This window comes from Schistocerca serialis, chromosome 2, assembly GCF_023864345.2.
Source record: "Schistocerca serialis cubense isolate TAMUIC-IGC-003099 chromosome 2, iqSchSeri2.2, whole genome shotgun sequence".
NCBI lineage: Eukaryota > Metazoa > Arthropoda > Insecta > Orthoptera > Acrididae > Schistocerca > Schistocerca serialis.
Genome location: NC_064639.1, coordinates 997,768,744 through 997,782,164, shown reverse-complemented (window position 1 = coordinate 997,782,164; position 13,421 = coordinate 997,768,744). Strand labels below are relative to the sequence as shown.

Genomic DNA, 13,421 nt, shown 5'->3' with positions numbered 1-13,421 from the left:
CGAGACAGGCGAAATACATTCAGACTTCAAGAAGAGTATAATAGTTTCAATCCCATAGAAAGCCAGTGTTTACAGATGTGAAAATTACTGAACTATGAGTTTAATAAGTCACGGGTGGAAATACCAACGCGAATTCCTTAGAGACGAACGGGAAAACTGGTAGAAGCCGACCTCGCGGAAGATCAGCTTGTATTCCTTAGAAATGTAGGAACACGCGAAGCAATGTTGACCATACGGCTTATCTTACAAGATAGACTAAGGAAAAGCAAACCTACGTTTGCAGCATTTGTACACTTAGAGAAAGCTTTAGACAATGTGGACTGGAATACTCTCTTTCAAATTCTGAAGGTGTCAGGGGTCAAATACAGGGAGCGAAAGGCTATTTACAATTTGTACAGAAACCAGATGGCAGCTATAAGAGTCGAGGGGCATGAAAGGGAAGCAGTGGTTGGGAAGGGAGTGAGACAGGGTTGTAGCCTCTCCCCGATGTGGCTCAATCTGTATATTGAGCAAGCAGTAAAGCAAACAAAAGAATAATTCGGAGTAGGAATTAAAAGCCATGGGGAAAAAATTTTCCAGTCACATTGTAATTCTGTCAAATAAAGCAAAGGACCTAGAAGAGCACATGAACGGAATGGACAGTGTCTTCAAAGGAGGAGATAAGATGAAAATCAACAAAAGCAAAACGATGATAATAGAATTTAGTCTAATTAAATCGGGTGATGCTGAGGGAATTAGATTAGGAAATGAGACACGTAAAGTGGTAGATGCGTTTTGCTATTTGGGGAGCAAAATAACTGATGATGGTCGAAGTAGAGAGGATATAAAGCGCAGACAGGCAATGGCAAGGAAAGCGATTATGAAGAAGAGAAATTTTTTAACATCGAGTGTAGATCTAAGTGTCAGGAAGAGTTTTCTGAAATTATTTGTGTGGATTGTAAGCATGTATGGAAGTGAAACATGGACGATAAAGCGTTTCCACAAGATGAGAATAGAGGCTTTCGAAATGTGGTGCTACAGAAGAATGCTGAAGTTTATATGAGTAGGTCACATAATTAATGAGGAGACAATGAATAGAATTGGGAGAAGAGGAATTTGTGGCACAACTTGACTAGAAGGGACCGGTTGTTAGAACATATTCAGAGGCATCAAGGGATCAGGAATTTAGTATTGGAAGGCAGTACGGAGGGTAAAAATCGTAGAGGGAGACCAAGAGATGAATACACTAAGCAGATTCGGGATAATGTAGGTTGCAGTAGTTACTTGGATATGAAGCTTGCACAGGATATAGTAGCATGGAGAGCTGCATCAAACCAGTCTCTGGACTGAAGACCACAACAACAACAACTACAATATATTAAAAAAATTTACCATTACGGTTCGAGCACTCCATTCCTCTTCGTCAACAGTTACTTCTAAAAAAATGGTTCAAATGGCTCTGAGCACTATGGGACTTAACATCTATGGTCATCAGTCCCCTAGAACTTCTTAAACCTAACTAACCTAAGGACAGCACACAACGCCCAGTCATCACGAGGCAGAGAAAATCCCTGACCCCGCCGGGAATTGAACCCGGGAAGTTACTTCTACCAGCGGGGTAAGTTGCGGAATTCCGATAAGGGGATTAGCCGACCTTCCCTCGACTTTTTGTGGGCGCTGATTTCACTGACAGAAGTTCACTGGATGTCGAGTGAGCTTGATGTGCGCGCTGCTCGCTCCCGCTGGCCTTTTCTGATAAAATGTAATGTACTTTGTACGCTATCTGGTATTGTTTGTAGCGGTACACTTGCATACAACTAGCTTAGCGTTTGTGCAGAACGTAACGGCCCGCCGCTCCCCGCCAGGGCTGTTCCAGCGCGCCATCCTGATGAGCGGGTCGGCGCTGTCCGACTGGGCGCTGACGGCGAACCCGCGGCCGGTGACGATCCAGGTGGCGGACGCGCTCAACTGCCCCACGCAGAACGAGCTCCTGGCCTGCCTGCGCCGCCAGAGCCTCGAGGACCTGATGGCCGTCCAGGTGAAGGCGGCGCCCTTCGTCTCGCCCTTCGCGCCCGTCGTCGACGGCACCTCCGTCCCGAACGACCCCGAGCAGATCATGGGCGTCTACCATAGCCTCTTCAGCAGGTACCGCCGTCCCACACTATTTACTTTACTACCGCCACACCTGGCTGTTTCATAAGTTTCTTCAGAATGGAATTTTCTCTCTGCAGTGGAGTGTGCGCTGAGACGGAACTTCCTGGCACATTAAAACCGTGTGCATGGGCGAGACTCGAACCCAGGACCTGATATTGGCAGGACCATAGCTGTGAGGACGGGTCGCGGGTCGTTATTGGGTAGCTCAGTCGGTAGAACACTTGCCTGCGAAAGGTTCTGAGCTTGAGTCTTCTTCCGGCTCATACACTATGTGATCGAAAGTATCCGAACATCCCCCCAAAAAAAGTTTTTCATATTAGGTGCATTGTGCTGCCATCTACTGCCAGGGATTCTATATCAGAAACCTCAGTAGTCATTAAACATTATGAGAGAGTAGAATGGGGCGCTCCGAGGAACTCACGGACTTCGAACGTGGTCAGGTGATTGGGTGTCACTTGTGTCATACGTCTGTACGCGAGAATTCCACACTCCTAAACATCCCGAGATCCACTGTTTCCGATGTGACAGTGAAGTGGAAACGTAAAAGGACACTCACAGCACAAAAGCGTACAGGTCGACCTCGTCTGTTGACTGGCAGAGGGCGCCGACAGTTGAAGAGGGTCGTAATATTAATAGGTAGACATCTAGATTTCATGGTCGAGCGGCTGCTCCTAAGCCACACATCACACCTGTTAATGGAAAACGGCGCCTCGCTTGGTGTAAGGAGCTCAAAGATTGGACGATTGAATAGTGGTAAAATATTGTGTGGAGTTACGAATCACGGTACGCAGTGTGGCGATACGATGGCAGGGTGTAGGTATGACGAGTGCCCGGTGAATGAATGCCAGCGTGATAGGTGCCAACAGTAAAATTCGGAGGCGATGGCGTTACGATGTCGTCGTGTTTTACATGGAGGGGTTTACACCCCTTGTTGTTTTGAGCGGCACTATCACAGAACCGGCCTAAATTGATGTTTTAAGCACCTTCTTGCTTACCACTGTTGATGAGCAATTCGGGGATTGCATCTTTCAACACGATCGAGCATCTGGTCATAACGCACGGCCTGTGGCGGAGTTGCTATACGACGGTAACATCCCGGTAATGGACTTGACTGCACAGAGTCCAGACCTGAATCCAGAACCTTTGTGATGTTTCGGAATGCCAACTTCGTGCCAGACCTCACCGACCGACATCGATACCTCTCCTCAGTGCACCACTCCGTGAAGAATGGGCTGCCATTCCCCAAGAAACCTTCCAGTACCTGACTGAACGTATGCTTGCGAGAGTGGAAGCTGTCATCAAAGCTAAGAGTGGGCCAACACCGTACTGAATTGCGGCATTGCCGATGGAGGGCGCCACGAACTTGTAAGTCATTTTCAGCCAGGTGTCCGGATACTTTTGATCACATAGTGTATCAGGTCACCCTCCGCTGCAGAGTGAAAATTTCATTCTGGAAGCATAACAGGTGCTACTAATTCAAGTCTCCTCATTAGTCATGCAAGTTTCGCAGAACGGCTTCTGTGGAGTTCAGAAACTAGAAGATGAGGGACTGGTGGAAGTAAAGCTGTGAGGACGGGTCGTGAGTCGTGCTTTGGTAGCTCAGTCGGTAAAGCAGTTTCCCGCGAAGGACCACGAGTTCACGCATCGGTCCACCACACAGTTATTATCTGCCAGTAAGTTTCAAGTCTCTTTCTTACTTATAAGGAACTGTCAAGTGAAAACCGAATACCCTCACAACGAGATCATGGATTGAATGCATTCAAAAGTATTCACGAAACATGTTCAAAAAATGTGTGTGAAATCTTACGGGACTCAACTGCTAAGGTCATCAGTCCCTAAGCTTACACACTACTTAGCCTAAATTATCCTAAGGACAAACACACACACCCATGCCTGAGAGAGGATGCTATTGCTATTGCTATTGCTATTACTTGGACAATAGAATATTTAATTGATGATTCATTTATTATTATATTTTTATTTCTTGTTAGGAGCGGAATAAATGAAAGTAAGTTGATCTCAAGTCCTATCAGTCCATGACTGCAGTGCCTAAGACCGCTCGGCTAATTCCGCGCTGCGACAGGTGTTCTAAGACATTTGTCCCACAGGGAAACAACAGGACCAAATCCTGTTTCGTACAACGCGGTCAATCGCTGATGGACCCACAACTGCATCGGCTTTTGCACTACCTCGTCCGAGTGAAAGCGCGTTCCACGTGTGTCGCCAAGGATGTGAAAATCACACGGTGAAAGATCCGAACTGCACGGAGAATGTCCTAGCGTTTCCCAACCAAATCGATGAAGCATAGCCTCAGCCATCATGTCATGAATATCTGGTAAAAAGTTGGTCTCCTTCAAATGTATAACATTGGATTAAATGGTACCTCACTTTGAGGAAGCATTTTGGAAAAAAAATTGCATCAATTTCTTTGTATTTTTTTTATTACACTAAGCAGTTCAAAAATATTCAAAATACAATTTGTTTAGAAAGTGTGCTGCATTATCTGATATCAACAAAAATCCTGTAAAACATATACATTATAAACACTGCTTGAAAGTAATAGGTGTTGATTTTTACATAATATTGAGTCGGAAAAGTACCCTGTATCCTTAAATTCAGATAATCCAGTCGGCTCCTCCATCCTGAGCAATGTAACCTTCGAGTTACGATGGCAGTCACGAGCTACTTCCATTTCTGTAACACCTTCCAAAACATAACCAAATGTTTCATCACTCACACACCTTGTTGACACCGTAGATCATTGTCCAGACTCTGTGCTGCATGAGGACGATGACGCAAATTCTGTCGCCGAACTACAGCGCTTCCGTAGCAGGGTGGAGGAGCTGTCAGCCAGGATAGTACGAGCTGGTGTTGGAGGCGACGTGGCAGCCCGGGAGCTCCCAGAGAAAAATAGCTGTAAACGAAAACAGCTCTTGTACTGATGCGTCTGCACTGCTTCAGACTTCGGCCACTGAATTCTGCTGCGCTGGCTGCATGCACGCCCTGTGATGCTGACGCCAATACACTACTGCAGGCGGGCTCACTGCATAAGCTGGCGGTGCGGTTGCCGCGCCGGCGGCGTGTGCTCAACGATGGCGATGGCGTATCTACCTGCTAAGGCCCGGCTGACACTTGGCTCGGTCATGATAGGGGGATGCATACCACCTTCCGAGACCTGTCTGGCGATGGTGCCGTGCTCGGGGTGCTGCCCGCTGCCCCTGGACAGGAGTCGTCCGAGCTGCTGGAGGAACCTGGGACAGCCAGCTGTGCCATGGTACTAAGTCTGAAGAGGAAAGTAGTGCAGAGAGCTGTTGCCCTGCCATGGCCTCAAACTAATGACTTCTAATGACAGATCCATGTAGCGTCCTCGTACGACAGAGTCCCGTGGTCCTGCTAGGGCTGCGGGACTAAGAATAACTCCATTGCAAAAATGTACAGTATAGTACTTTTCGGCAGAATATTAGGTTAATTGATATGACAACTGACTAGAATGTGCTCTGCACCCACCATGCTGGAATAAAATAACGGGCCTCGTAGCCAAAGGAACATCTACCCTCAATGCTCGAAATTCTTTTTCACGAAAGTTCGGACAACAGTGCGCTGGCAGAGGATGTTACACCACAGGCCAAATCAATTGATTGCCTGTCTCCGCAAAGGCATGTCGGTTATCATTGCACCACCAATGTGAATATGTGTTACTAATGGAAGTAGGATAGCTTGGCGATTTGCAATTAGCAATGGACAAAATTTTAATTGTGTACTCTTATCTCCATCTCCAACGTACTGATAAGGGCAGAGGCCGTCCATACGTAATACCAGCGATATCCTTGTCATATAGAAAGAAACGTGGTGAAATTGTGTGTGTGCTTGTTGGAGAACTATCTTCTACAAACTCAGTAATTTGCTTCACTTCATCCACCCTACGTTCATTTACACGTTGAAAGAGATATGACTTCTGCGTGAAGCATCATTTCGCCCAGTTTAGTAAACAGTTTTGAATCTGGCGTCCTACGGTTAGCAAATCATTTTTCGTATTCTCTACAAGCAGCAGACGTTTTCATTGCAAAAGCCATGCACCAATGACATATCGACACACTCAGTTTTTTAAAGACGTGTGTCTCTGTTTAAACAGTAGAAATAGCCAAGAAATTACATACACAATTGAAAAATTCGATTATATGAACTCAATCACAACTTCACTACTTGAACTTAAAACGAAAATGCCGATCGATAAATCATCCCATGGTAACATGTGTGGCAACACACTGAACTAAACTCTGTAAGCTCCGGTATCTCTTTATTAAATAAGGCTGGACTCATGTTGTATAGAATGTTTGATATGCATTTTTCTATACATTCACCTCCTAATATATTTATCATTCCTTGTGTAGCAGCCGGTAAATAAGCAGTACAAAGTCTTCTGGGAATGCTGGTATTGAGTACAGTGATTGTAACATGTTGAAGTTACAATGAATTTTCGTTAAGACACAAATACGCTATTTACAGTCAAAGTTCCAAAATATAGCAAATGAAATTAGTTTTTCTGTTAAGCTAAGGGAGGACGCACCAGCTCTAAAAATAACACACAATGTTTTTGTTAGCTATCAACACATTTCGGGTAAATTTTATTGCTTATACGTAGTTACTGATTATAGAATTACTTACTTCTGAGAATATTTCACAACATAAATGAATACACTAAGTGAAATTACTAACCAAGACAGTGTATTTTACATTTGTGGAGTGCAAGTTCGGGGGAACTACATCCTTGGGGGAAACGAAATAAATAAGTTAACATACTTTAGATAGTATCACTCACACTTTTCTATACGTCGTTTTAGGATAACCGTTCATTTAGATGAGAAATGTTTATTGAAGGAAAGAAAAATACATGTTATTATATGTAGGATTAACATAAATATTCTACTTTGAGAGTAACAGTGATACACAAATGCAGCACTAGAAGCAAAAATTATCTGTACTTCCCATTAGTCATTTGAGTACCCATCAGAAAAGACTGAAATGCACAGGATTAAAATGCGTTGACATTCTGTCTATAAGAAATAAATCGTAATAGAGCTGTGGTGATTTAAACGCATATTAGTATCTCCACTACAGCTTATTCGGCGCTAGGGATGAGCTACACTAATAGTTACAAGTAATAGGTTAGAATATTCCAGTTTCAGTCAGGAAATTCGAGAGTCCTAAAGCTACAGTTTATTTAACAGGACCGCATGTTGGGCATGACGTACGCTGAAACCATCGAAATACTTCACATTGGTGTAGCATTGTGTCGCAAGTGTTTGATAACTTTGTGGTTAAGGAAATAATTTTGAATTTTGGTTGATGCAAGATTTATTTGAGAGTGTGAGAGATGTGTTCACGTTTCATGAAATATGCAAGACCTCACAGTTGCAGACAAGATTATTTCCACACGGAGAATTGGCAGTAAAACTACGACAATTTCCAGAGCGTATCAGATCTGCATTACAAGCTAGCGCAGGACCGCCCTCAAGAGCGCACGCAATAATTTTCTCCCGACTTCCTCAAAAGAACGACGGCGTGGTAATGAAGTCAGCACCAGCTGCGCCGAACTATTAGTGAGGAAATGAATACATTTTCACTGCGAGTAACATCCCGTCAGCGCCGAACATCTTGCGTAATATTCTACGGGGTGGAACTTAAGAGATTACCTTTTACAGTAACGGGGAACGAATTTGACTGCTTTGTACAATATTACTGAAAATCTTGTGACAGAAAGAAAATCAGTCTAACAGACACTGACGGCTTCTCATAGTTATCCAAACCATGGCGAATGGCGAAGTCGCACCTTAGTACTGGTGAATCCTAACCCATTGTTTCTATTGCCAAGCGTAGAACGAATTACTCGCTCAGTTGGTACGATTCAATAACAATATTATTTTAGTAGGAACGTTAAATATCACATATCTCTAGTCTGTACGGTATAACTACACTCCTGGAAATTGAAATAAGAACACCGTGAATTCATTGTCCCAGGAAGGGGAAACTTTATTGACACATTCCTGGGGTCAGATACATCACATGATCACACTGACAGAACCACATGCACATAGACACAGGCAACAGAGCATGCACAATGTCGGCTCTAGTACAGTGTATATCCACCTTTCGCAGCAATGCAGGCTGCTATTCTCCCATGGAGACGATCGTAGAGATGCTGGATGTAGTCCTGTGGAACGGCTTGCCATGCCATTTCCACCTGGCGCCTCAGTTGGACCAGCGTTCGTGCTGGACGTGCAGACCGCGTGAGACGACGCTTCATCCAGTCCCAAACATGCTCAATGGGGGACAGATCCGGAGATCTTGCTGGCCAGGGTAGTTGACTTACACCTTCTAGAGCACGTTGGGTGGCACGGGATACATGCGGACGTGCATTGTCCTGTTGGAACAGCAAGTTCCCTTGCCGGTCTAGGAATCGTAGAACGATGGGTTCGATGACGGTTTGGATGTACCGTGCACTATTCAGTGTCCCCTCGACGATCACCAGTGGTGTACGGCCAGTGTAGGAGATCGCTCCCCACACCATGACGCCGGGTGTTGGCCCTGTGTGCCTCGGTCGTATGCAGTCCTGATTGTGGCGCTCACCTGCACGGCGCCAAACACGCATGCGACCATCATTGGCACCAAGGCAGAAGCGACTCTCATCGCTGAAGACGACACGTCTCCATTCGTCCCTCCATTCACGCCTGTCGCGACACCACTGGAGGCGGGCTGCACGATGTTGGGGCGTGAGCGGAAGACGGCCTAACGGTGTGTGGGACCGTAGCCCAGCTTCATGGAGACGGTTGCGAATGGTCCTCGCCGATACCCCAGGAGCAACAGTGTCCCTAATTTGCTGGGAAGTGGCGGTGCGGTCCCCTACGGCACTGCGTAGGATCCTACGGTCTTGGCGTGCATCCGTGCGTCGCTGCGGTCCGGTCCCAGGTCGACGGGCACGTGCACCTTCCGCCGACCACTGGCGACAACATCGATGTACTGTGGAGACCTCACGCCCCACGTGTTGAGCAATTCGGCGGTACGTCCACCCGGCCTCCCGCATGCCCACTATACGCCCTCGCTCAAAGTCCGTCAACTGCACATACGGTTCACGTCCACGCTGTCGCGGCATGCTACCAGTGTTAAAGACTGCGATGGAGCTCCGTATGCCACGGCATACTGGCTGACACTGACGGCGGCGGTGCACAAATGCTGCGCAGCTAGCGCCATTCGACGGCCAACACCGCGGTTCCTGGTGTGTCCGCTGTGCCGTGCGTGTGATCATTGCTTGTACAGCCCTCTCGCAGTGTCCGGAGCAAGTATGGTGGGTCTGACACACCGATGTCAATGTGTTCTTTTTTCCATTTCCAGGAGTGTATTTTCATCAGGCGCGAAAGATCTGTCGTTTGATTTTACATGATCAGGAAGTAAATACATAGACATGAGCTCACGGGAGAAAAAAATTAGTCACCTCTAAAGAAATCTTTATAAGCATCATTTTATATCGTATAATTTCGCCTCTGGACTTAATTACCGCCGGCCGCTGTGGCTGAGCGGTTCTAGGCGCTTCAGTCCATAACCGCGCAGCTGCTCCTGATTCTGACGTCAGCGTTTTACCAGCTGTTCCAACATGTACAATAGATTTTTATCGGGTTCGAGTCAGGTACCTCTGCAAGCCAATCCGCAATGTAATAGGTGGCGGAAGTGTTCAGAAAACCAGTCATCTATTCTTCCAGCGCGATGGGATCCGCTGTTGTCATCTTTATGTGCTTGTGTGATCAATGTCCTCATACGAGGTGCCTGACTCCAAATGTTCATCGCAAGCAGTTTCTGTCGCAATGTTATCTCATTAACAGGTTGAGATGCACCTACGTTCACTGTCTGCAGCAATTCCTGTCAGGTTTGGAAGCGATTTTGATCCACAAGGCGTGAAAGGCGTCTCAGGTCCGTCTGAGTCAGGACATTTTTCCGACCACAATTCCGAGGTCTTGTTTCGTGACCAAGTGCGTTATACCACTGCCTTTAGACACGTCGAACAGTTCACCGTGGAACACCAACAAATCCAAGAACATCACACACCGTATAGCGATAGGCACGCCAAAGGCGGTTGCACCTTTTCGCCGCTCTGTCACGTCTTCGAATTTACCCATGTTTACGTACAAGTCCGCTTGAAACATGAATGTCTGACTGATCGTTTTTGCCTTATAGTCACGTAGAGGCAGAACACCTGAGTTTGAGCGCTTGACTCCTTCGCTGCGCCATCTGCAAATGCTTAACGATTCAACTGCGCTTGCGTACTCCGGTGTCTGAGTTTTTGTGCTGTGAGCTTATTTTTTTGTATAGATGGTAAACTATGAAGGGAATAATGAAGTTTCAATTAACACCTCAAAAAAATCAAATTGCATTCATGAAAATTGGTGTAAGCTCTTCTCCAGATACTCACCTCCAATGCGACTTTTTCCAACGATGACTGACGTGGTACATCACTTGGTCTTCGAAGTCTGCATTTTGTCTGTCCAGGTAACGTTCAACCTCGTTAGTCCTATCATCGTCATTCAGGAAATACCTGCAACAATATCATTTCTTCATCCAAAAACAGAATAAGAATCCATAGTTCTTAATTTTCGTGGTAGAAGTCTCCTAGAATGTTGTAGAGTTCACTTGTTGCTGCTGATACTCGTTCATTGTGGAATCACGGTTCCGCGATAATGTATCGCATCTTCAGATTAAATCTACACCAACATACATACGAAGTCGAGGCCACCATCTGGAGAAACTAATAGACCCTAAAATAAAGGAAACAGAAAAGTACTAACTTGGCTGGTCTGCATTAAGCTATTAAATCATTACTATCTCCCAACTTTCAGTAAGGCACATACCTTGTTATCATCACCTGCAGTGGATATTGAAACATCCATCGATAATCTTAGTTAATTATGCGCAATCACTGAAGGGTTTTCTAATCTGGATCTGGAAAATAGGTGGGATAAGCTGAAGAAACCGAAACCACGATATCAGAATACCGTAAATGTAGTACGGTAGCAACTTGCCAGTGTTGAACTCCGTATAGTGCTTAGCTATCTCGACTGCAGTGAAGAAATGACAAGAAAGTATGCAGACGCAGCTGCTGGCAGTGGGCCATACCTACCACACTAGTGCTAGCAGAAGCCGATGGCGGGCATGAGTGGTGTACAGGGCCATAGTACCTTATTTTTCGAAGGTCGAGAGTCGGTTTACAAATGAAATTGAAAACTGAGAATAAATTATACAACAACAATGGCTTTTGCTTATGGTTGGTTATATGTATTAGTAATACATTCAACAAGGAAATATTCTATGTAGTGTGTTTTCTTTAGCTGTAGTACAGATCCCACTAATTAAAAACTCAAACTGGTGAAAAAAGAGTTATTAAAATTAGCTTTCGGTGCCACGAACAACGTCGTCAAATGAAATTAGTGATTACGATTCCAAGGTACATTAGGAAAACAGTTAAATTTGAAAAACGAATCGCGCTTCAGAACGATGTATGGTAAACAAGATAATGATTACAAAACATCAAAATGCAGTGAATGTGATATACTACAATTGTTGCTGTAAAGGAGCTACTCCTGAAGTAGGGCATAAACAATCGAAATTTGAGAGAGTAACTCTGTGTCTCAGGAATTAGCGTTCTGTTTGGGTGAACTCTTTGGGAGTGCCCGATACGGATTTTTTCGAGAACATAGAGAATGTTGCCCTTGCTTCAGTTACATACTGTCTTTAAGTTGATTGCTTTATCCGTAAGCAGTTCAAATGGTCCAAATGGCTCTGAGCACTATGGGACTTAACGTCTATGGTCATCAGTCCCCTAGAACTTAGAACTACTTAAACCTAACTAACCTAAAGACATCACACAACACCGAGTCATCACGAGGCGGAGAAAATCCCTAACTCCGCCAGGAATCGAACCCGGGAACCCGGGTGTGGGAAGCGAGAACGCTACCGCACAACCACGAGCTGTGGACTATCCGTAAGCGCATGCCCAGTATCACGCAGTAAGAAGTCACCGCGACGGGATCAAATTTGATACCCCAAACGAGCAGTATATGGGACTGTATCCTGCGCAGCAAAGGCTGTGACATTTTTGTGTGGCAAAGACACTCTCTTGCACAGCTTTTCGTCAAGTTTCGTCTTGACAGCTTCCCGTGATCTCGTCAGGAATTTTCAGCAGTATTCTCACGTGACGGTTTGCTCCTTACAAGCATAATCCACACCTCAATCCACCAAAAACCAGCCCAGTGTGCCCCACGATGATTAGGTCTTCATGTTTTTCGCGTTGATCAGTCAATGTATGTCCCAGTTTTTGCTTTTCCCCCCTGTTTCGCAGTCACAAGTGACACACTTGCCCATGGTGTGACCAGGCAAATAAACAAGTCGTCTGGATGATCGTGACACAGATGTAACATTTCCACTGCAAATCATCTTTTCTTCGTATAGAACCATAGCCATATAGAATTTTTTAAAAGAAATTTCCGCCATTTAAGTGTTAATTGGTCATTTATTTTACAAAATCATTATTTCGGTTTTACGCTCATTCTTAAGTTCATGTTGAAATGTTACAATACGCCTGTTATATCAGAGATATGTCATCGTCGAAAACAATAAATTTCTGGTCTTATCGACCAGTTGTCGTACTGCACGATGTGAGTAGACATCATAGATGCATAATATGCTTGACATTGTGCACACTGAGAAACCATTAACACCCATAATGGCGTTTTCAACAGCCGATATATTCCTGTGATACGCATTCGTCAGTTCTGTTCATCAAATGACCTAAAGTGATGAACTGGAGAGATGATATGCAAGTCACAAGGACATATCGGCTGTTAAATAAGGCGTACTGGGTGTTTAATGGTTTCTCAGTGTGCACAATGTCACAGTATCTTAGATATGTGCTCACATTTTGTAATATGACAACTAGTCTATAAGACCAGAAATATGTTCTATTTGAACATTTAAACATGCACTTGAGAATGGCTCTAAATCATGAGTGTGTAAATTAATTAACAATTAACAATGAAATAGAAAAATTTCTATCGTAAAAAAAAAGATGTCCACTGCCGCCGCGATGGCGCTGGCTTGTCGAATGGGTGTAGGTCCTCACGGAAGCCAGCGGTCGATGACGTACGCCGTCTTCAAAATGTTGCGCAAGATGCTGAAAACTGAATCGGGACTGATTTTCACTTTTTCTACAATCGCCTATATTGTTATGCACCAGTCAACATCAG

At 44.9% G+C, this 13,421-nt stretch overlaps 1 protein-coding gene across 1 annotated transcript in view; it reads left to right on the top strand.

The window, feature by feature from the left end:
* Positions 1-13,421, top strand: part of LOC126456583 (uncharacterized) — a 454,669-nt gene that overhangs the window by 191,904 nt on the left and 249,344 nt on the right. The window contains exon 4 of the mRNA XM_050092328.1: positions 1,845-2,124. Coding sequence (XP_049948285.1) covers positions 1,845-2,124 — 280 coding nt within the window. The remainder of the gene's footprint in view (positions 1-1,844; positions 2,125-13,421) is intronic.